Source organism: Microtus ochrogaster, chromosome 1 (genome assembly GCF_000317375.1).
Source record: "Microtus ochrogaster isolate Prairie Vole_2 chromosome 1, MicOch1.0, whole genome shotgun sequence".
Lineage (NCBI taxonomy): Eukaryota > Metazoa > Chordata > Mammalia > Rodentia > Cricetidae > Microtus > Microtus ochrogaster.
The window spans coordinates 40,945,121-40,969,364 of record NC_022009.1 but is presented as its reverse complement, the minus strand read 5'-3'; the positions used below and the strand labels follow the sequence as shown (position 1 = coordinate 40,969,364).

At 41.7% G+C, this 24,244-nt stretch overlaps 1 protein-coding gene across 2 annotated transcripts in view; it reads left to right on the top strand.

The window, feature by feature from the left end:
* Positions 1–24,244, top strand: part of Atg2b (autophagy related 2B) — a 79,897-nt gene that overhangs the window by 34,384 nt on the left and 21,269 nt on the right. For both annotated transcript variants that reach the window (XM_005343521.3, XM_026781005.1), the window contains 19 exons: positions 960–1,062; positions 1,344–1,539; positions 2,039–2,181; positions 5,545–5,702; positions 6,052–6,224; positions 6,959–7,109; positions 8,481–8,680; positions 8,805–8,885; positions 11,377–11,483; positions 12,043–12,135; positions 12,693–12,763; positions 13,486–13,562; positions 14,027–14,197; positions 15,492–15,633; positions 17,741–17,943; positions 18,912–19,138; positions 20,828–20,936; positions 21,503–21,697; positions 22,538–22,639. In XM_005343521.3, the coding sequence (XP_005343578.1) occupies positions 960–1,062; positions 1,344–1,539; positions 2,039–2,181; positions 5,545–5,702; positions 6,052–6,224; positions 6,959–7,109; positions 8,481–8,680; positions 8,805–8,885; positions 11,377–11,483; positions 12,043–12,135; positions 12,693–12,763; positions 13,486–13,562; positions 14,027–14,197; positions 15,492–15,633; positions 17,741–17,943; positions 18,912–19,138; positions 20,828–20,936; positions 21,503–21,697; positions 22,538–22,639 (2,702 nt within the window). The remainder of the gene's footprint in view (positions 1–959; positions 1,063–1,343; positions 1,540–2,038; positions 2,182–5,544; positions 5,703–6,051; positions 6,225–6,958; positions 7,110–8,480; positions 8,681–8,804; positions 8,886–11,376; positions 11,484–12,042; positions 12,136–12,692; positions 12,764–13,485; positions 13,563–14,026; positions 14,198–15,491; positions 15,634–17,740; positions 17,944–18,911; positions 19,139–20,827; positions 20,937–21,502; positions 21,698–22,537; positions 22,640–24,244) is intronic.

Genomic DNA, 24,244 nt, shown 5'->3' with positions numbered 1-24,244 from the left:
CTGCCCTCTGATACTAGTGAGGGGACTCACACCTCAGACTTTAAAAGTTTCCCTTGTCTGCTCTGATCTCGGAGTTGGACAAGTTTTTGGAGATACTTAAATAGCATTTGCCAGTGACTGCTTCATGAGAGGATGTTTAGGTACACTCTGCCATTCCTTATCTCTGTGGACGTGAAGCTCTCTGATTTAGAGGAAAACTATAAGAAGCCAGTGTGGTGGAGTTACTTTGCATGTACAGAGCACACACCAGAGTATACTTGTGTCCTTATGTTTACCGTGGTAATAAGCTTTTCTTTGTTCTTTTTTCTACCCACGCTGCAGACTGAATTCAGGGCCCTGAATGCTGGGCAATTGCTCTGCCTCTGAGATATAGCTCCAAGCCACAAACTTTTCTTCTGTGAAGAAATAATTTGGGTCTGGAGAGATGCTCAGTGGTTAAGAGGACTTGTTGTAAAAACCATGAAGACACAAGTTCAGATCCCAACACTCACGTAACAAGATGAGCAAGGTCACCCTCATATGTGCCTGAAGCCACAGTGCTTGGGGATAGAAAGTGGTCCCTGGGGCTTACTGGCTGCCAGCTTAGCTAAAAAAAAAAAAAAAAAATAGTGTGAGCATCTCCCTCAAAGGAATAAGATGGTGAGTGATAAGAAGTTACCTGATACTCTCAAATGCACACAAGGAAATCAGTACTCAGTAGGTAGTGACTGACATTTGCTATATTATAACTACATATCTTACACACTAAATACTAGTCAAGAATTTTAGTTTGAATAAAAACTGGTATCTTTATCTGCACATTCTGCCTAGCACAGGCCACATTACAGCAGAAAGAAATGAATGAGTGATGTATAGTGTGAGGGTGTGTGGATAATACCCTGGTTTGGAGAGCTCTGAATGATCTTGTCTGCATCATTTGGGAAGGAGCACATTGCAGTCACACCATCTCTGTTCCATAGGGTCATTTCAGGAGGAGAAGGGGGAGCCATCTATCAAGTTTTTCCATGTGTCTGGTGGAGTTGATGGAGACACAGCATCATCAGATGACTTTGACTGGCCAAGGTAAGCAAATGCAAGAGTGTAATGGAATTTTCCAAAAGTCAGACTTTCAGTTAGCCAAGAATACACTGCTAATGTCCTTCATTTATTTAGTTATTTGAGTTCTATGCTGAGTTATGTATATATACTGCCTGTTCATAAGTGGGTTACAGCAGGCATAGGCTTTATAAGTTAGTCTGGTAGTATTAACATTTAATCAGTGTTCATTCTGTAAATTTGCATAAAAGTAATAATGTTGCTGTTTATATTTACATCTTGATTTTTCAAATCATCTTTGTGATCAGAATGGTACTGAAAATAAACCCACCAGCCATGCATTCCATTTTGGAGAGAATAGCAGCTGAAGAAGAGGAAGAGAGTGATGGTCACTACCAGGAAGAGGAAGAAGGAGGGGCTCATTCCCTAAAAGATGTCTGTGACCTGAGGCGACCAGCCCCATCTCCCTTTTCCTCTCGTAGAGTAATGTTTGAGAATGAGCAGGTAAAAGTGTGATGAACACTCCAGGGTAATTATCCCAGCCTCCAATAGACACTTCCCCTCTTCTCCTCCTCTTTTCCCTCCTTTTCTCTTTGTGTCTTAGGTTAGTTTTGAACTTGTGATCCTCTTGCCTCTGTGGGATCACAGGCCTATGCCACTCTACGTGGCCAGGTCTTTATGAAAGAATGCTGTAATTCTAGCACTTGGGAGGTGGATGCAGGAGGATAGCAAGTTTGAAGCCAGATTGGGGACATCGCAAGACCCTGTTGTACATCATCAGCAGGAAATAACAGCAACAAGAGCAGTAACGACAATAAAGATAATCCGTGTGTTTTGTGCTAGTTTGATCCTAGATTGATTTCTATTTTTCTTGATGTATATTCTCCCTAGATAAAGGTTATGTTTATGGTAAATGTTATAGTAGTTTAAAAAATGCTGCTACTGTTTTAAACGTAGATTGCTTCTTTGATGCTTTTTCTCATACTAAACTACTCTGTTTTAGATGGTGATGCCAGGAGACCCTGCAGAGATGACAGAGTTTCAGGATAAAGCCATCAGCAATTCCCACTATGTGCTGGAACTTCTGCTACCAAATGTTCACATGACACTGCCCAATAAAAACTTTTACGAGAAGCTGTATAACAGGTGAGTTTGAATTGCGTGACCACTTCCAAGCACTTCTGCCTTCTTCTCACTTTGGTATTATGTTACATGCTGGTGACATTGTCCTTGGAGCTGTTTCATTTTGCCCTGCTATTTTAGCTGACTCCCAACTTGTGCCTGGTGCCTATGGCCGGGCGGTGGTGGCGCATGCCTTTAATCCCAGCACTCGGGAGGCAGAGGCAGGTGGATCTCTGTGAGTTTGAGACCAGCCTGGTCTACAGAGCTAGTTCCAGGACAGGCTCCAAAACCACAGAGAAACCCTGTCTCGAAAAAACCAAAAAAACAAAACAAAAAAAAAACAACAACAACAGTAACACCACCATCAAGAACTCCCGAACAGCCAGGTGTTGTGGTGTCTGCCTTTAATCCCGGCACTCAGAAGGCAGAGGCAGTTGGATCTCTGAGTTCAAGACCAGCCTGATCTACAAAGTGAGTTCTAGGACAGCCAGGGCTACACAGAGAAATCCTGTCCAAAAAAACCCCTAAAAACTAACCAAACAAAAACAACCAAACTCCCTAACAGCAATGACAACCAGCATAATGCACATATTTTGGGTACTAGTTTGATTGCTGATACTGCACAGTGTGAAAAGTGCTGCCTTTTCAGACATGCACTGGCATGAAGGGCCCTAGCAGATCTGAGCAGCAGGCCGGCAGGTACTGGTGCAGTTAGGTTCTCAGTCACTGTTCAGAAAGTGTCTCCTCTTCTCAGAATTCAGAAGGCAGCTACTTAGGTTTTTCCAGTTTTACTTATACATTTTGTAAACAAAATTTTAATTTATTGTGTTTTAAGTACTTCAACACACCTACCCAGCAAATACAGTGAAATGGGATTCTGGGTCACAGACTTAGTCACTTGACCTTGTGAGGCAGGAGGACAACTCTGGAGGTTGGCTTTCCTTCTACCATGAGGATCCTAGGGATTGAACTCAGGTTAGGGTTGGTGGCAAGTGTGTTTATCTGCTGAACCATCTCACCAGCCCTGTTTATTTATTTATTTTTAAAAGAACAGCAAGTTCCTTTTCAACTGGGTGCTGTGGCGTACTTCAGTAATCCCGGCTCTAGGGAAGCTGAGGCAGAGGCTCATGATTTCAAAGCCAAGCTTCCTAATAAGAGTCTGTTTCAAAATAAAAACAGCCGGGCTGGAGAGATGGCTCAGCGGTTAAGAGCATTGCCTGCTCTTCCAAAGGTCCTGAGTTCAATTCCCAGCAATCACATGGTGGCTCACAACCATCTGTAATGAGACCTGCAGGAAGAATACTGTATACATAATAAACAAATAAAAAATAAAAAAAAAATAAAAAAAAACAGCTAAAAAAAGACTATTTAGACCCAAATATAAGCAAGAAAAGCAGTAGGAACATGATGGGGGAGAAACTCCCAGGTCACATGCTGGTTTTATTTAAGCTATGCAGGAAGTGTGACATAGGAGAGCCTGTCCTGAGAGGAGGCTTCTTTGCCTTCATCCTTCACAGTCACTGCCTCGGGCCAGGCTCTGGACTCAGAAGCCTTGGCTTCTTCTTTTTCTTTTTTTAAATCATGTAACATGTATTCTTTATTCTTTTATAACCATAATTTTCTTTTTGTCATAAAATCCTGAATTCAGAGAACTCTCAATAAGAAGTTTCTGATATTTCTTTATTTAGACAAGGTGTCATTATATAGCTCAGGCTGGCCTTGGGTTTTCAGTTCCGCTGCCACACCTCCCAAGCACTGGGATTGCAGGTCTGACACTATTCCCAACCTTGATCACCATCCTGTGTTAGCATTAGTTCTTGTGTTTCTTTATTCCAGAACGTTCTGTCAAAGGCCTTGGCTTCTTTGTCCTGTAATAGACCATAATGTTGGGGACATAAACTGTCAGTGTGTATAAGGGGCGCCATCCTTCAGTGCTGTGACCCTGGTGTTTTTACAACACTACTTCCCACTGTGAGTCAAGCTGTTCAGTGCTACCTCCCTCCTCCAGAGCTCTGCAGCTGGCTGCATGCTGGCTTCCTCCAGGGGGAGGGAGGGCTGCCTCTTGTCTTGGCACCTTGACTGGTATTCACACTGGACTTTACAGTCCTTCCATGAGTCATCACCTCGTCCTTTCCTTGCCAGCTATGTGCTGTGTGACAGCCGCTGGTCTACACAGACTGAGATAATTGGGCATAAGTCCTTCTCAGGGCCGTGGTGTTGGCAGTCTCGGAGGTGGCATGGAAGAGTCCAGCCTTACAGTGTTGTGATGGAAGCAGATGAGGGGAAGGAGGGATTGTGGTGCAAACCTAGAGAATGCTGTGAAATTGCAGTTTTCTTGAAGCTGAGCAGAAGCATGTCTTTGTAGCAGTAAGTATTTACTGAAGAGGCAGCACAGCTGGGGCCTAGTTGTGATTCTTCTAGTGTGTTCTTTGGGGGTAGGCATCTCTCCTCACTTTTTGTGGTCATGCGTTATCCCATGCCTTCTGCCCAGGGAAGTTGAGCTGTCTGTTGGGAAAAAGCTATCTCAGATACTAGTCTAGACAATGGATTGAATTGAAAGCTGGGCCTGATCTTGAATGTCATACCAGCTTTTCTTCTGCTTGGCTGTGTTGCCTTGGGAAGATGACTTAAGCTTTATATGGTGGTTTCTTCATGGGTAAAGTGGGAATAGTGATTCTCCCATCTGTCCCTGGGAATGGTGGGAAGGACTTTTGAGAGGGTCTTTATAGCATCTTAGCAGCCTTCCTGTCATTTGGGAGGTGGGTTTTTTGTTGTTGTTGTTGTTTGTTTTTTGGCAGTCTCATTATACAGCTCTGGCTGGTTTGGAACTTGCTGTGTAGATCAGGCTAGCCACAGACTGCTTCTTCCCCTTAGGATTAAAGGCTTGTTTCACTATACCTGGCTGTCAGCTCTTATCATTAAATAGCTTCCTCTTTTAAGGTACAGTAAAGGGCTGGAGAGATGGCTCAGAGGTTAAAAGCACTGACTGCTCTCCCAGAAGTCCTGAGTTCAATTCCCAGAAACTATAGATGGCTCACAACCATCTGTAATGAGATCTGGTATTCTCTTCTGGTGTGCAGGCCGAACACTGTACACATAATAAATAAATCTTTAAAAAATAAAGTACACTTAGAGTTATGATCAGGTCTTTGAGTCTAGAACATGGGTGACACTAGGCGAGTGTCTGGTCAGGTGTCTAATCTCAAATTCCTTTCCCTGGTCTTGCTTTCCCATTGGAAGCACATATTTTCTGTTTTAAGAACACCTTCACACGATCATTTCCATTTCACCATTTAGAACCAGTAAGCACATATGGACCTGTAAGGGGTTCTCTTGTCTGTCGTCACCGTAGATGTTTCCTGTTCATTTTGCACTTTGTGTTTCTAGGATCTTCAATGACTTGCTTCTCTGGGAGCCAACAGCTCCTTCACCAGTGGAGACACTTGAGAATATTTCCTATGGCATTGGGCTCTCGGTAGCCAGTCAGCTGATAAACACCTTCAGCAAAGACAGCTTCAGTCCCTTTAAATCTGCAGTTCACTATGGTAATGTACCTTACCTTTGCTCTGGTATAAAGTGCCTCATTTATAAATTAACAGAGTAGGAGCCCTTTCCGGTTGTGGATCTAAACTGTGTCTCAGACTTTGTTTTCTGTTTGTGTTCTATAACTTCTATGACTATCTCTGCACTTCCGAGTCTGTTCTGACAAGAGCTTTGTTGCTCAGATGTGAAATCTTCAGTGTGATCGTGCACATGTTTGAAATTCACTTGAGCGATCCAGATATCTCCCTGTCGTTCTGTCCTGTAAAAGTACAAAGTACTGTTGTGATCGTTTTAAGCTGCTGTCCTGCTTAGCTGTCAGAATCTGTAATAGTAGGTCTTTTCCCTGCGTAGATGAAGACAGTGGATCTGAAGAAGAGACTTTGCAGTATTTTTCTGCTGTTGATCCCAACTATCGTTCCCGTAGGAAAAAAAAGTTGGACTCTCAGAACAAGAACTCTCAGAGTTTCCTCTCAGTCCTTCTGAGTATCAATCATGGATTAATGGCAGTGTTCACAGATGTAAAGGTACGTTTACACAGTCTGCTGCAATGAAGTGGGGTAAGGCGGTGGTGGTGGTGGCAGTGGGGGGGGCAGTGTTCTGAGATGCCAGAGAACACACTACATTGGGAGCTAGCTTCAGTTTTTGGTCTAAGGCTGTATGGATTTCCTTTGGAAAGCATGTGCTAATTCTAAGGCTGTATGGATTTCCTTTGGAAAGCATGTGCTAATTCTTTTAGTGAGGGCAGTAACTGTAATGTTTTATTTCTCATTTTAAAATAGGGTGAAGTACAAGCATTGTTGCAGAGGGTTTATATACCACACACATTATTCAGTGTTTAATCTCACTGTATTGAATAGTACAAGAAATAGGCTGCTTTTTGTGATGTGAGAGATTTTCCTAAGTTAGATTCAGAAGAAGCATGCCAAGGAACATTCTTCCTTTCTGCATTTAATAATGGTTGTTGGAGCCGGGCGATGGTGGCGCGCGCCTTTAATCCCAGCACTCGGGAGGCAGAGGCAGGCGGATTTCTGTGAGTTCGAGACCAGCCTGGTCTACAGAGCTAGTTCCAGGACAGGCTCCAAAGCCACAGAGAAACCCTGTCTCGAAAAAAAAAAATGGTTGTTGGAGCCTGCAGCTCAGTGACTAGAAACCCACCTAACTGGGTGCAGGATTTTAGGTTCTATCTCCAGTACTGGAATTTGGGGAAGAAAAAAAAAAGGTAACTTATGTTTTTTTTTTTTCCTGGTCTTTTTGTTAGCAAGATAATGGTGAGCCGATGGAAAATAAGCATGGTGAATTCTGGTTAGAATTCAACAGTGGCTCATTATTTTGTGTGACAAAATACGAAGGTTTCGATGACAAGCACTACATCTGCCTACATTCCAGCAGCCTCAGTCTGTACCACAAAGGTAGGACAATTATATATTTTCTTCTCTTCTGTTTGGCAATTGAATTTCTATATGATAAAGACAGCTTGTTGAGAATACAACCTTGATGTGAGAAATTATTTTCTGTTGGGAATTCTGGTTCTGTTGCCAGAATCATACTTACAGATTAAAACTTCTTGTTTGTTTGGAGACAAGGTCTCACGATATAGCCAACAGTGATCCTGAACTTGAGATTCAATTCAGCTTCCCAAGTTCTAGGACTATAGGTGTGCACTTCTACCACACCTGATTAAAATTTACCACATTTTGAGCGGTTGCCTGACTAGGTACAAGGATAGAAAAATTTTATTTTCCTAGCATTTTAGAATCTGAGTTTTTATTTTTTGACTTTTTTGTAAGTTTTTGCTCTCAGTTATACCAATGCTGACAAAGAAAAGTAGGCTGTTACTACCATGCTGTCTCTTGAACACTGTGCTGCCAGAAACATGCTGACTCTGTGGGGTTTCTGCAAACACCACGGCCAGCAGAGTAATGAGAAGGAAGTCCAGTTCAGCATGACTCAGCAGCAGGTCTTAGCTCAAGCTTCTTGAGTCTGATACCGGCAGCTTATTTTAAACATATTTGAGTACAGCGTAATTTGGAAAATAGTTTCCTGGTGTAACACATACCTGTGTACACAATAAAAATTAAAGCATAATTTTATTGGACTTTTTCAAAGTGCGTATTACCTCTTCCATGAAGATGCATTCTATGGTAAACATGTTGTCATCAAGGCCTGAGGAGTATCTGGTGTGGTCTCCAGTCACACAGATAGCACAAAGGTAATCGGACTATTAATAACTTCAGTCCTGGCCTTCTGGGCAGAAAACAGGCATACATATGTCCTTTTGAAGAGACAGCCCCGTGTGTAACATTCCTGGATTTCCTGGTGCTTATCTGTGAGCGCAAGGACCTCTGTGCCCCCAACAGGGCTCAAAAGAGTATAGGCTGTATCCTAGAAATCCTTTTAGAAGTGCCTGACATCTGCGATGTCTCCTTGATGGTGTGCTGCCCCAAGTAGACATTCTGTGCCTGACCTCTTGAGGTGGGGCACTGTCAAAGCATGGGTGCACAAAAACATCGCATGAATGACCTTGATGAGCCTGCTGTCTAAGGAGTGCACAACACAAAATGAATCATGTTCAGAACTGTATTCCCTTTTTAATATCTCATTTAGTAGATGTGAACATTCCTCACAAAATCCCAAATACTTCTGATTGTGAACATTTTGGATAAAATATACTCAATCTGTACAAAGAGTTTTGTTTTAAGTTGTGAAAATCAAAGCAATTAAAGAACTATTTTCAAGTGATCATTTGGTGTTTTTATCTCAATGTGTATCTCTCTATCTAGGCATAGTAGATGGAGCCATTCTTGCTACAGAGACACGGTTGCCCAGTTCAACCCGCCCACATTGGTTGGAACCTACAATTTATTCCTCTGAAGAAGACGGTCTCAGCCGAGCTGCCTCTGATGGTGTTGGAGGAGACAATTTGAATATGCTCTCAGTGGCAGTGAAGATAGAGTCCGATAAATCCGAGTCTAATACGAAGGTGTGTGCTTTACACTGTTAAATGCTCCTGTTGGTTTGATTGCCAGCTATGGTGACTTAGAAGTAGCAGTGCTCCAGTTGGGATTCTATGGATTAATGTGGTCTTTATGTGTCCCGTGGAACAGGAGTTCCTTGTGGCCGTGGGGCTGAAAGGAGCCACTCTACAGCACAGAATGCTGCCGACTGGACTCAGTTGGCACGAGCAGGTAAGAGCTGTCACTTCCGTCATGTCCTCTGACAGCATTTACAGTCGTGAATGTTCACCTTGGTGAACTATGATGAGCACACATGGTGTGTAACTGCCCTCCTTCAGAAATAGACTCCTCACCCAGAAGGCAGGTGACTTCCCTATAACTTCTCAATGACAGTGTTGCTGTTTGTGTCATTCAAGAAGAGGAAGGTCTGTGGAATGCCCAGCCTGGAGGAGCAGCCAGAGGTGTATTGAGTGCTGAAAATCAGAAACCCTTTAAGGACCACCTTGTCCCCAGGCCATTAGTATGACTTTGCCTCAGGCCATTTTACCAGAATTTCTGCAATTAATGTTCTGTTGAACTCTCCTTATAGAGTAGAGTTAGTGTTCAAAATATTCTTTTTGTCTGTCTGTCTGGCTATCTTTCTATCTACCTATTTACTTTTTTTTCCCCATGCCTGGGACCAAACCTAGGGCTTCACTCTTGCTGAGTGCTCTACTGCTCATTGAAACATTTTTCTAAATTTTTGTTTGTTTGCTACTAAACGTTTGGTGTGTGTGTGGAGGGAGGAGGGTAGTACTCTCGTGTGCATATACCACAGTGTTTCTGTGGAGGGAGGAGGGTAGTGCTCTCGTGTGCATATACCACTGTGTCCGGATAGCTTTCAGGAATTGATTCTCTTTTCCTCAGCTTCACCAGGCTTAACCTTTACCCACTAAGCTCTCTTGTTGGCCCTGGCATGTGTTTTAAAAAGATTCCGTGGTTGATCAAATTGTTTATTTTTATGTAAGAATTGTAGATAAGATACTCACTTTGAGCAGAAGCTACCTGTTCTTTATGAATACTGAATTTTATGCTTTTGTCTTTTTCTCTATTTTTTTTTTTTTTTTTTGGTTTTTTTCGAGACAGGGTTTCTCTGTGGCTTTGGAGCCTGTCCTGGAATCTATTTAATGCTTTTAAAATACTCTACTCTTCTCATGAAAATATTTAGAAAACATGTTAACTACCTGAGTCTCTGCCTGCCTGCCTATTAGGAGTACAGACTCGCACACACGCACACACACACGTATGCATATATATTATATATATAATTTATATGTAGGGGTACAGATATATATGCGTACACATGTATATGCATATACACACATACATATACATACGTAGACATATACATATATGTGTGTGTGTATGTGTGTATATACCACCCTGGCTACTTTTCTTCATATTGTTTAGGTATCTGCTGAATGTCTGAAACTGACAGTACATCTAATTTGTTCAAATATCTTTCAAGTAATCATGTGCTCCCTGCTAATGACTCCCAAAAAGACATCTGGAGAATAGCTACAACAAAAACATCATTTGGCATAGGGCAGCTTTTGCTACATACATTATACTAGAGAAGTGGTTCTCAACTTTCCTATGCTGTGACCCTTTAAACCAGCTCTTCACATTGTGATGACCCCAAAGCATGAAATTATTTTGTTGCTACTTCACAGCTATAATTCTGCTAACTGTTATAAATTGTAATGAACATACACACTTTGGCTAGGGAGCAACTTAGCATAACCTCTTCATTTACTTGGGAGTATGAAAGAACAGGTTGTGGCAGAGGACCTAGCTTTCAGACTGAGTAAGATAAATTAAAGAAAAAGAATTTATTGAATTGTATAAAAAAAATAGCTAGATTCCTCTACCTTCCCATAATGGGTTTCTTAGGAAACCAGAGATAACCCCTCCCACTCAGAGCCTCCAGCATATAAAGCAAGTGCTCCACCACTAAGCTACACAGCCACTGCTTTCCTCCCTCCTCCTCTTTTTTCTTTTTCTTTCCTCTTCACCTTCCTTTCCTCCCTCCCCTCTTTCCGTTTTGCATTTTGAGAAAGGTTTTGCTAAGTAGCTCTTGGCTAACTTAGGACTTTTGATCCTTTTGACTCAACCTCTTATGTAGCTGGGATTGTAGGCATATATATCCATACCTCATGGAAACCAGACTTTTGAAAAGTAGTCTTTAACAAAATTAGTTTTTTTCATGAATTATTAATTGTATTAATATATGGTATTTTCTCCCATCCAGGTACTAAGCACTAAGCAGTCCAACCCTGCTTACCTTCCAAGATCAGAGGGGACTGGGTGTGTTTAGGATGGTCTGGCCATAAATATAAGATGGGGTTTTCTACGGTGTCTGTGACATTCAGTTATTAGATGTGACTCTTCATTTTAAATTCCAGTTTAGCAAGTACTTTAGCATTTTAATTGTGTTATCTAAGGGACACAGCACTAGGCTGTGATAAAGACACACACACAGTGAGATTTTTTTATCATGGTAACTCAGTGCATCTCTCCTTTTCTGTGGCCTCCCTAATGTGAGTGCACACACTTTTGAAATGAATCCCTTCAGAACAGCTGTATTTTCTTGTAGCATCCTAAGTCACTTTGTTATATACTTGTTAAATGTATTCTAGCAAGATGTCATTTCTTCTAAAGTATTTATGTTTTGTGATTGTAGATTTTAAACTTCTTGAATATTGCTGATGAACCTGTTTTGGGATATAACCCTCCAACTTCATTTACAACTTTTCATGTTCATCTTTGGAGCTGTGCACTTGATTACAGGTGAGTCCATGAATGGAACAAGGTAGAGTCTTATTTAAAACACACTTGATTTTAGAGCCACCAAGCCTGATAACCCGAGTTCATTCCCTGGGACCCACATCATGGAAGAGAAGAACCAGTTCTCCCAAGTTGTCCTCTGGCTTCCACACAGGCATCATACAAACACACACAATATGTAAATGAGTAACTGTAATAAAAATTAAAGCACACTAGTATTTGAGATGCACACCTACAATCCTGCCTACTGTGGTACTGCACACGTACAATTCTGCCTACTGTGGTACTGCACACGTACAATCCTGCCTACTGTGGTACTGCACACGTACAATCCTGCCTACTGTGGTACTGCACACCTACAATTCTCACACTCCCCAGGCTTAGGTAAGTGAGTGCGCATTTGAAGCCCGTCTGAGGTACACACTGAGATTCTGTCACCAAAACACCTAAAAGAAAAACCAAAGCAAAACCCTCCAGAAGTCCTATGATTATTTGTGATTGGAGGTATGTTTTGAAGAGTCCTGTTGTATCCGGCTGCTAACCTGATGCTTCTGTTTGCCAGGCCCCTTCACCTGCCAATCCGATCCCTTCTTACTGTTGAGACATTCAGCATTTCTAGCAGCGTTGCCTTGGATAAATCTTCTTCCACTCTCAGGTACCTGTGAACTCATCTTGCACCAGCTGCTGTTCAAACGCATCAGTTGTAGTAACCAGCGCTTCCTTACCTAAACCACCACTTGCTTGGAAAATTGTTAAATCAGCAGCATCTGAGCTGCTCATTTTTCCTTCCTCAAGGCCATGTCCCTCTGCTCCTCTTATTACTGGATTTCAGGTTTTTTGTTGTTGTTGCTTTTGACACTTACTCAATCATTTAATTTGACCTGATGTTGGAGGATGATGTTAGTTGATCAAGAGAGCATCTCTCCGTTCTGCAGTGTTTTAGTTTTAGGGAAGGAATTCATCCCTGAGATTCTCAGTTGGCTTTTTAGAGCCTATGGTCAATTTCTCAGTATCAGATATGTGTTATCTTTGGAATGGAAATGTTTCAGATTTGGGCATCTATTGAAACAACCAACCTGTCTCCAAAGCCTAACTACTGTTGTGTTGGCACCTTCACGCATGTTTTGGGTCCCACTCATGTTTGTGGGTGACACATGCCTGAAGATGCTCAGAGCTCTGTTTTTCAGATGCTGTTTCATCTTCTTTCCCCAGAATCATCATGGATGAAGCTGCTTTACTCCTATCTGACAAGTGTAACACTGTCACTATAAACCTGAATAGAGGTGAGTTCAGAATAAGCGTATGCGTGTGTGTGTGTGTGTGTGTATGAGTGAGTATATTATATCAGTTTAAATGTGAAATAGTGTTGGAAAGCTGGGTTCTTGTGAGGTACTTTTAATGGATGTTCAAATGTGTAGTAATTGTGTGCTACATCTGTTGTATGATGTTTTCAACATGTTTTTACAAATAAAGCTTGCTTGGTGTCAGAGGGCTAGTTGACCAAAATTAACACAGAATTTTGGAAGTCTGAGGACAGATAGGACAAGAGTAGTAAGGTAGGGCAGAGAGGGATCTGGTTCTCTGGAGGAGGGAACAGCAGGTAGGGAGGACTAGTGGCTTTTCTGCTTCTCTGATCTTTCAGGATACTTCTCTGATATCTGACTCTTGAATTTTTATTAATAAAGAATAATGAGAGCACTGCTGCACACATCTTCAGAATTCAGTGGGTACTGGCTTTTCAGCTGAGGGTAAAATGTTCTTATGGTATTAGCTACGTTTTTCTATATATCCTAAGTTATCTGTTAATCTTTAGTCATTTGTTCTAGCTAAAATCAAGCGAGATGTCAGATGAAGTCTCAGTGAGTAGGATGGGCCTGTCTGTGTCCTCTTACATTTCAAGCCCTAGTGCCTCCTGCAGTGTACTTTGAACAGAGGCTACTTCTGTTAGATGTTGGTTAGATGAGTAGTTTTTAAAACCTACAGTAAGTATTGTATTGAATTTTAGATTATGTTCGTGTGATGGACATGGGACTTTTAGAGCTGACCATAACTGCAGTGAAGTCAGATTCTGACGGAGAACAGGTCAGTTACAAAAAGTGGAAATTTTTACTTAAATCCTGTTCATAAGAGATAAAAGATACAATGTATTGGAACATTTTTTTTTTCATCCAATTTTGGTCAAAATCTTTGAAAACTAGAAATGATCTAAGTACTTTTAATGTGACAAAAAACAAATAAGTATATATTTTATTTTAGATTCATTTATGTATATGAATATTTTTGCCTGCATGTACGTGCAATGCCTAGTACCTGCAAATGTCAGAAGAGGGTATCAGACCCCTGGGACTGGAGTTACAGACAGTTGTGAACCACTGTGGGTGCTAGGAATTGAACCCTGGTCCTCTGTAGAAGCAATAAATGCTCATAACATCTGACCCCTCTATGCAGTCCATAAGTGTATATTTTAGTTCCTGTGACTCTGTAAGGAGTTGGTGACTCTTGTCTGAAAAAGAGTGTTTGTCATCTTCTCCCCGTGCCTTGTCCAGACTGCGCCTCGCTTTGAGTTGCACTGTTCCAGTGATGTCGTCCATATCAGAACCTGCTCAGACTCCTGCGCTGCGCTAATGAATCTCATTCAGTATGTCGCAAGTTACGGGGACTTACATGGGCCTAACAAAGCAGAGATGAAGCCTGGAGTCCCACAGAGAAAGCCAAAGGTACAGGCAAGGCAATACAGCATCCCACTGATGTCACTTAGTGAGAGTAGTAGGTCTGGAAAGGTGACTCGGGGCCTCTGTGGAAAGCCTTTCTACTGTCTGCTCTTTGTTTTAGATCTCAACCATCATAATACTTTCTTGGATTTCTGTTATTTCCGCCCTGTTCTTAGGGAAGAAAACAAGTTGTGTCAAAATCTGCCAGCAGCTAGTGGCAGGTGCTGCTGCACCCTAAAGACTTAGTTGTCTGCTAGTGCTTCCACTCTTAACTCCTCCATCACAGCTCAGTGAGGTGAGGCTGAAAGGTGTCACTGTGCTTAGACTGAGATCACTTGGGTGACTTCCCTAGTCAGAGAGGGAAACAGAACAGGTATCCCCATCTCAGTTTCAAGGTCACTGCTTTCTTATGCTGCAAGTGTCCCCTTTCTGATGTCTGTGTCCAGCTTGTATAGTGTCCTGTTTGTTTTGGTGTTTTTATTTGCAGTGCTATTCTTCACAGCTTTTTCTGTGAACAGAATCCTTGGGTTTTTTTTTTCTTTTTTTTTTTTTTTAGGCCAAGGCACTTCAGAACTGCTCAGATGGGTCAGTTCTGTTAGCAAGGGTCTGGTTGGCTTTGCGGGCCCTTTTAGACCACCCAACTCTTTGTTTCCGTCCCTCTTGTGCTCCACTGTACTGAGGTGGCCAAAGACACTCCCTGCTTTCTACTCTCTATTCTGAAAGACGTCGTCCAGTTACTTGTGTCTTTCCATTTCAGAGCAGTGTTCACATTTTGGGGAACGCAGCTTAGGTTTAAAGTGGTGGTACTAGAGTTAAGCGTAAATGAGCCACCATTCAGATCTTCTCTTCTATTTATATCTCCACTGCCCTCCAGAGTCCAGGGTCAGCAGTATGGTTTGAGTAGAGGAGACTTTCTCAGTAAGCCCCTCACTGCGCAGCAGGGGTTTTCAGCCCCTCCCATCACTGTTGCAGGGTCCTGGTTCTCTTTCTGTGTCTGAGTTAAGTTCCTGTTTATTTGTACTTGTTGGTAGCTATTGAGGTGATAATGATTACACTAACACTGACTACTGAGCAGAGTGTAACCAGTGAGCAGGGACCTGCTCCTGTTGTTGGGGAGGTGGAATGACTCCAAGGTTGTTCTCAACAGGCACTTTCCACTGGCCCTTGCTCTCTGCTCCCTTGCAGTGTACTATATACTGGGATCCCAGTGGTCCTCTTGCTTCCCCATTTAAGTAGCCGAGAGTGCAGTGCACGCCACTGCCAAGCTTTAGCCATTTTTACCTTGGCCTTTTGGTTGTAGGTAGATTCCAGTGTTCAGTCATCATCACGTGGCCCCGTGCTTCCTGAAGCTGAGCAGCAGATTTTACGGGACCTGATGAGTGACGCCATGGAGGAGATTGACATGCAGCAGGCCTCTGCCCCTGTCGGACCACAGGCTAATGGTGAGAAGGGCTTTTCCTGGGAGCACTTGAGGTCACATTATTTGTGTTCTTGTACATTTTCATAGATACTCATCTGTATCTATGGATATGTACCAGCCAATTAGCTTATGTCTGCTGCCTATTGGGAGGACAGACTGTCAGGAGATGGGTGCTACTGCTTTGTTTGTTTGTTTGTTTGTTTGTTTATTATGTATGCAACATTCCTTCCATATATGCTTGCATGCCAGAAGAGGGTACCAGATCTCTTTATAGATGGTTGTGAGCCACCATATGGTTTCTGGGAATTGAACTCAGGACCTCTGGAAGAACAGTCCATGCTCTTAACCTCTTAGCCATCTCTCCAGCCCCAGTGCTACTGCTTTGAGTGATTGAGAAATGACACAATAAAATAGCTTGGAATGTGGTTTGGAAGTTTCATAAGTCTAGTGGAGACAGGATTAGTTTGCTGTGTGTGGGGGGGGGTTCATGAGAAGAAGGTTATCTTGGTAAGGTCATAGATTTGTCTGTACTACAGTACAGAGGAAGGCATGCGTGGTCTGTAGATACCTATCTAGCTGTTGGTGGAACAGAAGTGCCATTCGCTTGAGAAGAATTCAACAGTGAAGTTGGAAAAGCAGGAAGGGACCAGGTGAGTAAAAAGTCTTGAAAGCCAAATGGAAGCATCTAAATATCTTGACACATTTGTTTTAAAACAGTTTTTCTGATTGGATGAACATAGTTATTTATTTGTTTTGTTTTGAGACAGAGTCTCTTTATGTAACCCTGGCTGTTATGGAACTTATTACGTAGACCAGGCTGATCTCCAACTCACAGAGATCTGCCTTCCTCCACCTGCCAAGTGCTGGGATTTAAGGCATGTGCTACAATGCCTGGTAGAGAACATATTTATTTCTAAATTTTGTAAACCTTAATTTAAAAATAATACTTAATAGAGCTGGGAAGGGTCATATCTGCCTAAGATCCTAGTACGTGGGAGATGGAGTTAGTGTCAAGAATTGAAGGACAGCTTTGACAATAGGGCCAGCCGGCCTATATGCATCCTGTGAAAATCCCTGGTATTAAATTAAATGTTGCGTTCATTGTAATTTAGGATAAATTATAACTAAGGATATGGATTAAGCTTCCAGCTTCCTGTGTACTAAATTCAGCAGCTGGCCTGAATAGGAAGGGACCCTGATTGCATATTATACATGAGTCTTCAGTAAGCACTAAATAGACACTGATGGGAATGGGGCCTGCAGTGCTATTAACAGTGTTTAAATGCTTGTCTGGGAGACTCTTGAGGCCGAAGCACTCTTAAGCATTTTTTTTTTGTGTGTTCATCCTGTATCAGTATTCAGTTTGAATGAATAGAGAAAGAATGGATAACAGTGTTCCTGTACAGATTTTTGGCACACATGATATCGTCTATTAATTTCATTGTAAGAGAGCCGTTTATGAGAACAAGTGTCCAGCATAGGTTTCTGGAGCCCAGGAGTTAGCTCGGCCACTTTCCCCACCCCTTCCCTAAACAGAGACTCCTGTAGTTTTGGGTGAGGGTCTGCTAGATGAATCTCTTTTTTTTTTCCCTTTACAGTGTTGCCCAAGAAGTTTCCAAGACTGATATGGACAGAATCTTGATCAAAATAAAACTTCAGTTAATGGGAACAGACCATTGTTAAATTCCTCCCCCACCCTACTCCACTCCCCTTTGGTTTTTTGAGATAAGGTTTCTCTGTGTAACGTTCCCAGTTCCCACCCACCGTCCTAGAACTTTGTAGACCAGGCTGGCCTTGAACTCACTGTGATCCACCTGCCTCTGCCTTCCAAGTGCTGGGATTAAAGGCAAGAGCTACCACCGCCAGGCCATGTTGAATTCTTGAACTTCTCTTACACAGAATAACTGGGAAACAACTTTACTCTCCTTTACTCTCTTAGAGAACTTCAAGTTGATTATGAGTCAGCTACTTGTGCTTTTGAGGTAGTTACGCCTTTTACTGAGGTGCATGTGTTGCTTCAGCCCTCCCTAAGACTCAGATTCATATTGTTGTGATAAGCAGGGGAGGTTTCATAGGTGGAAGCACCGAGCACACCATGTCTGACCTGAAGTTTCCGTCTTTCTGTCTAGGTGTCCTGGATGAAAAGTTGCACACTCAGGAGCCGTGCTGTTCAGACCTCTTCTTGTTCCCAGACGAGAGTGGGAATGTGTCCCAGGAGCCAAGCCCTACTTATGCTTCCCCGACTCACCACCTGATCAGCGACACAATGGCAGGAGCACCCAATGAGAATGATGATTTTTGCATTCTTTTTGCACCAAAAGCAGCCATTCAGGTAACAACTTTGATAACACAATTGAAACTTTAAAATAGTATTACAAATTAAATGGACCAAAGGGCATCTGAAGGTCTTTTGAATCTGCAGCTCTTGCCACTTCAAAATTACTTCATCTTTATAAATTTACGTTAGTGTTTTATAAATGGACATTAGACCACTTCTATAACACATAGCTCAGAGACTGTGCTACATTTGCATAATATTCCACATGATAGTGAAGTGCAGTTGCTGAATGTAAGGAACGTTACAGGAGTGACGGGAAGATGGGCTGCAGAATTGCTAGTGTAAACTCTGGAGAACTGAGATGTGTGAAGACTGACTTTGGTTGAGATGAACTAGAACAGCCTAGTAGTGCCTTCATAGGTGACTGTAGGTTCTGAGAACTTCTGATATTAAAAAAAAAAACAAAACCCATGTACTATCAAAGCAGTTGAACTCAGGATAAGCCTTTAATTAGAAACATGATCATTTGAATAGTAAGTTGAAATTTGTCAGGTTTTGGTTTAGAATGCAATATGACTTTAAACTATAATCACACACACACACACACACACACTGTATACTTTCAATTATCAAATAGTACAAGCCAAATTATAAGCTTTAGAAATTATTCATGAGGTGATTTTTATGAAGCAGATTTTATTTTATGATCAGTAAAGTACAATATATTGTGTGATGATTAATGTCAGAAATTATTACTCAAGCTGGATGTGGTGATACATATCTGTAATCCCAGGCCTCAGGAGGCAGGAGGATTGTTACAAGTTCAAGGCCAGTCTCAGCTACCTAATGAATTTCACATCAGTCAGAGCTACAGTATGAGACTCCATTTCAAAGAAAATAAATTATTACACTGTTTTCTGTATTGAAATTATTGAGAAAAATATAGACTCAAGAAAGCCCGCTGGTCTGTGAGGCATACCAGTCGTTTGTGGTGAGTGAACGTGCCCTGTTGCGTGTTTCAGGAGAAGGAAGAAGAGCCAGTGGTAAAGGTCATGGTTGATGACGCGATTGTGATAAGAGACGACTATTTCAGTCTGCCCATTACAAGGACAGATGGCAGCAAAGCCCCACTCAAGTTTCCTGTCCCTGACATTCGCTATGTTGTGAAGGAAGTCTCTCTGGTGTGGCATCTTTATGGAGGCAAGGACTTCGCAACAGTTCCTCCTCCTTCTCCAGCCAAGAGTTACATGTAAGCTCAGTTAATGGCTCATAGAAAAACACATAACATTTATCTTTTTTCAAGATTTATTTATTTTTATGTGTATGGATGTTTTACGGGATGTATGTCTGTACACCACCTGGGCAGTGTTCTCAGAGGTCAAAAGAGACCATTGGATCCCTGAAACTAGGGTTACAGACGATTGTTAGTTGCCATGTGGGTGCTGGGATTTGAACTCGAGACCTTTGGAAAAGCAGTCAGTGCTCTTAACCACTGAGCTATCTCTCCAACCCTGGTATTTACTTTAAAGGAAGAATAAATTAATATTCAAGTATGTAATTTAAATCTCACACCTAATGTTAGCTGTGAACTTATTCGTATTTCTTGTGTATTTACTAAAATGTTGACTTAGAAGATGTTTGCATTACCCATCATGTGTCTGTTTATGAAAATGAATGATACCATTTCTTGCCCAAAGTTTCAAAGGGAGGAAAGGTTATATAACTGAATTGGGTCCGTCAAATGAAGTGTGTCAGGAGGCAGAGTTCATGCTTGCCCTGGGCCCCCAGCATCTCACAGGATATGGAGCAGAGCCAAGTATTTCATTTTTTAAACTTTTTTTTCTTTTTTTAAAAAAAGCCGTACTTATTTTATATGTGTGTTTTGTCTGTCAGTGTCTGTGTAGCACATGCATACTTGATACTATTGGAGTCAGAAGAGGGAGTTGGATCCTTTGGAACTGCAGTTATGGATGGATGGTTGAACCACCATGTGGGTGCTGGGAACCGAACCCAGATTCCCTGTAAGAGCAGCCAGTGCTCTTAACCTCTGAGCCACCTCTCCATCCCCAGAGCTGATGACCAAGCAAAGCAGTGTTCTGTAGTGGGAGGAGAGAACGAGTAGAAAGCATAGGTGTACCGGAGCAAATGTGTGTGGGATGGGGAGCACAGAAGCTGCCCAGAAGAACCATTTGGCACACCAGTTGAGCAACCTTTTCTACTCACTGATGATTTGGAATGCTTCTGTCCTGGTTGAGCTCTGTTGTTGCTTGGATGTCTAAGACAAAAGGAAAAGTTACAGAGGCTTTGTTCCGAGTTTGTTTGGTGTCCAGCATCATAATTAGGTTTTGCTTTAGGTCTCAATGTTTAACAAGTGAATGCTACTATAATAAAAATGCTGTAATAAAAACTGCATTTTCAGTATTTCCAAAATATAAATGACATGTTTCTCCCATGGCTTTGGGACTTGAACCTCACGCACATGGTAGGCATAAGCTGTCCCACTCAGCTCACTCTGGCTCAGGCAGACCGCTTGTACTGCTCCAGCCTTAGGAGAAGCTGGGATTGAACCACCACTCCTGGCTAGGTGATAAGATTAGATTTATAGTGACACAGTTTGTGGAACATTATAGTAGTTCTATAATGTTTTCTCCATGTATCTTACTTTTTTTGTATCTTAATTTTTCTGATGTCATTCATTAAATTGAATATTCTTTTAACAGAGGTTTTTTTGTTTTTGTTTTTCAAGACAGGGTTTCTCTGTCGTTTTGGTTCCTGTCCTGGAACTAGCTCTTGTAGAACAGGCTGGCCTCGAACTCACAGAGATCCGCCTGCCTCTGCCTCCTGAGTTCTGGGATTAAAGGCGTGCGCCACCACTGCCCAGCTTTAACATAGTTTTTTTTGTTTTTGTTTTAATTTTTTTCTCTTTCTCCATTTTTAGTAGTCCCCATAGCTCACCTTCTCAAACACCTACAAGGCATGGACGTCATACAGTCTATGGGGGCAAAGGAAGAAATCATGACTTTTTAATGGAAATCCAATTAAGCAAGGTAAGGTGGTGTTTTGAAAGAGAAGAATCTTTTCAGTAGGCATATGAGGGGGGGGGGTTCTGCTCATACCCACCAGAAGTCTTCAGTCCCTGCCTTATAGAGTATAGGGCTCACTTTTTTTTAATTTTTTTTTTTTTTATGCTTTGAAAAGCCTGAGGTGTTTTGTTTTCCCAAGGCCACCCTTGAAACAGAGTTCCCTGACGCCTTTGTATGGTCCGTGTTTCTGAGCTTTGCCCAGCATTTGCTTTTCTCTATTGAATTGTCTGTCTGGGAAGGCCTGACTTTGGGGCGCACCTAGGGAAGGTCCCACTATGAACATCTGGAAACCATAGGACAGAGCACTGATGACATTTAGTTAGTTTAATGCTTAGCTTGGCTGAGAGGCTCACAGCTCTGCCTTCAGTTCCAGGGATCCAGTACCCTCTTCTGACCTGTAGGCACTGCACGCACATGGTGCATAGACACACTCAGCCATAAAAATGTAAATACATAGACTCCCCCCCCCCCAAAAGGAGAAAGCCAAATTCAAGTGAAATTTGAGATTGCTTTGTTGTTCTTGTGTGAAGGTGAAGTTTCAGCATGAAGTCTATCCCCCGTGTAAGCCCGAGTGTGAGTCCAGCCTCCTAGAATACCCGGTCTCCAGACAGGTGTTCGTCGTTCAGGATCTTGAAATTAGAGATCGGCTGGCAACATCACAAATGAACAAATTTTTATACCTGTATTGCAGCAAAGACATGCCTCGTAAAGCTCATTCCAACATGGTAAGATGCCTTGAAGCCTTGCTCTTTTCATTAGTTCTGGAAAAACATTTTTATTTGTGTCTAACTGCAGTAGAATTAGAGTGGGGAAATTATCAAAGTGGGAAAAAAGTGTTTTCTCTTTTTAATATGAAAATTACTTTTAAATATACTAAGTTTTGTGTTCAAGAATTATTTTACAAGCTGGGCGATGGTGGTGCACGCCTTTAATCCCAGCACTCGGGATGCAGAGGCAGGCGGATCTCTGTGAGTTCGAGACCAGCCTGGTCTACAGAGCTAGTTCCAGGACAGGCTCCAAAGCCACAGAGAAACCCCGTCTCGAAAAACCAAAAAAAAAAGAATTATTTTACAGACTACATGCCCTAACTATAATTGCCACTCTGTCACTGCTCAGCTAAAACAGAACCGTGTGAGAATAACTAGGATGTTGTCAGCCCTTCACACTTAGAAGACTCTAAGTGTTAGTGAGGGGGAACGGCAAGCCCTGGACTTTGGAGGTGTAGTACAGGCTGGCTCTGGAAGATGGGTCTGTCCACTAGCATTGGGAGCTCAGCAAGCCCCATTGAGCCTGAAGCCACAATGTTGTCATTAGCTGTTATCCTCTGAAGAGTCTGTCATAGACTTTCTTGAAGTTTGAACAGGCTTTTAAGGAAGGAGGGTAAATATAATCTTCCTCCTCCATCTTTGACAAAGTCTCACCATCTAGCCCAGGCTGGCCTCAAAACTCAAAATTCTGATATTTTTCTTAGCTGGAAATATGATTGTTTACTTCTTTAAATTTTTTTTAAATGAGAGCAAGGTCATTATGTCACCAGGGAAAATGTTTTTATCTCTTTCTTGTAGTTGACAATTAAAGCATTGCACGTCCGTCCAGAGTCTGGTAGGTTACCGCAGGAATGCTGCTTGAGGGTGTCACTGATGCCGCTTCGCCTCAATATCGACCAGGTTTGTGTTGTGTGCAAATTGGTGCAGTTAGGACTATAGTAAGGGAGTATCTATGTCTATTTAGTACGGCTGAACTTCTGAGAGAGTTGGGACGCTGTAGGGCAGAGTCATTTGTACAGTTTGAAGTCTGACCTTATGGTGCCATCTCCATTTCCTTCTGATAGGTGTGATATGGGACTAAGTTCTTTTTCCACTCCATGTGGACACCTAACTCAGGCATCATAATTTTAGAGACTTAAAGGGCTCCTGGATGTGTTAAATGTTGGAAGAGATGTTGTTACAGATTTTGCAAGAGAATTTTTCTGTGCTAGGCGAAATAACAAAATAGTAAATGGGGCCATAAGTAAAGAGGCCATAATATAAACAGATTTATGGGAAGTTGTAAAGAAAATCCTTTTCTTATGTTGGGACAAGTATCCTATCAAATTTCCTTGGGCTTTGCTTTAATGACAGAGGCAGTAATATGTGCATGATGAGCATTAAATAGGACAGTGTATGGAGAACATTTAATTTAGTACCTGGTATCTTATGCTGTAGATGAGGAGTGTGAACATGCGTGGATATTAGCTGAAGCAAGCAACAGCTGCAGAACATACCTGGAATTAGAAAATAGTAAAATCTCTTGATAAACCTTTTATAGTTTTAGATTTGGCATATGTGTGGATAGCATTGTACATTTGCCTAAGTAATACTGATTTTTGATGTTGTCACTTAAATAAAATTTGGATAATCTATAGCAAACGATAGACATCTCAGACATCAATTGAAATAAGTGCTCAAACTGTAAACAGGGAAGGCCCAGTCTGAGAGGCTTTGCAAGAGAAAATTGGGTATGTATGTAATGCTTGCAGGTTGTGAGCTGGTCAGACTTCAGATTCGTAGTTTTCATTATGAAAATAACTTTGATATGCATATTTTAAAAAGATTTATTTTTATTTATGTGTATTTCTGTGTGTATGTATGTAGTGTATGTATGTATATATGTAGTATGTATGTATGTGAGCATTTGCACAATGTGTATAGGTGCCTACAGAAGCCAAAAGGAGGGCTTCAGATTCCTTGGAACTGGAGTTATAGGTTGTTGTAAGTTGCCCAGTGTGGGCCTTGGGATCCAAACTTGGGTCCTCTGCAAGTGTAGCAAGTGTTCTTAACCATTGAGCCATCTCTCCAGTCCCCTTGATATCTCTATTTTAATTCAATTTATCCATGTGCCAACTTACTAGATATATAGTGAAATATTTATCGGAAAATTGACCTGTGGAAATTCCTACCATTAGAAGACTGACTCAGAGTCATCTTTATTGCATGGCCTTATCAAACTTAGCAAGCTCAAATTTCTTTAATATCGACTGTAGTTCCTTCTGTAGAACTATAAAGCACAGTTACTTTAAAAGGGGACAAATATTAATCCTAGAGAAAACAGTGAGGAAAATAGAAATTGTATGGCTGCATGGTATCATCCTATGTCTCAGAGTGAGCATGGCATTAAAGTAATTCTTTAACACAGTACTATTAATCCGCTCTATCATAGAACCTCAGGCCAGGTATAAATGTTTTACAGTCCAAGTTTAACACTGAATACTGAACCTAAATTTTAAATTTTCA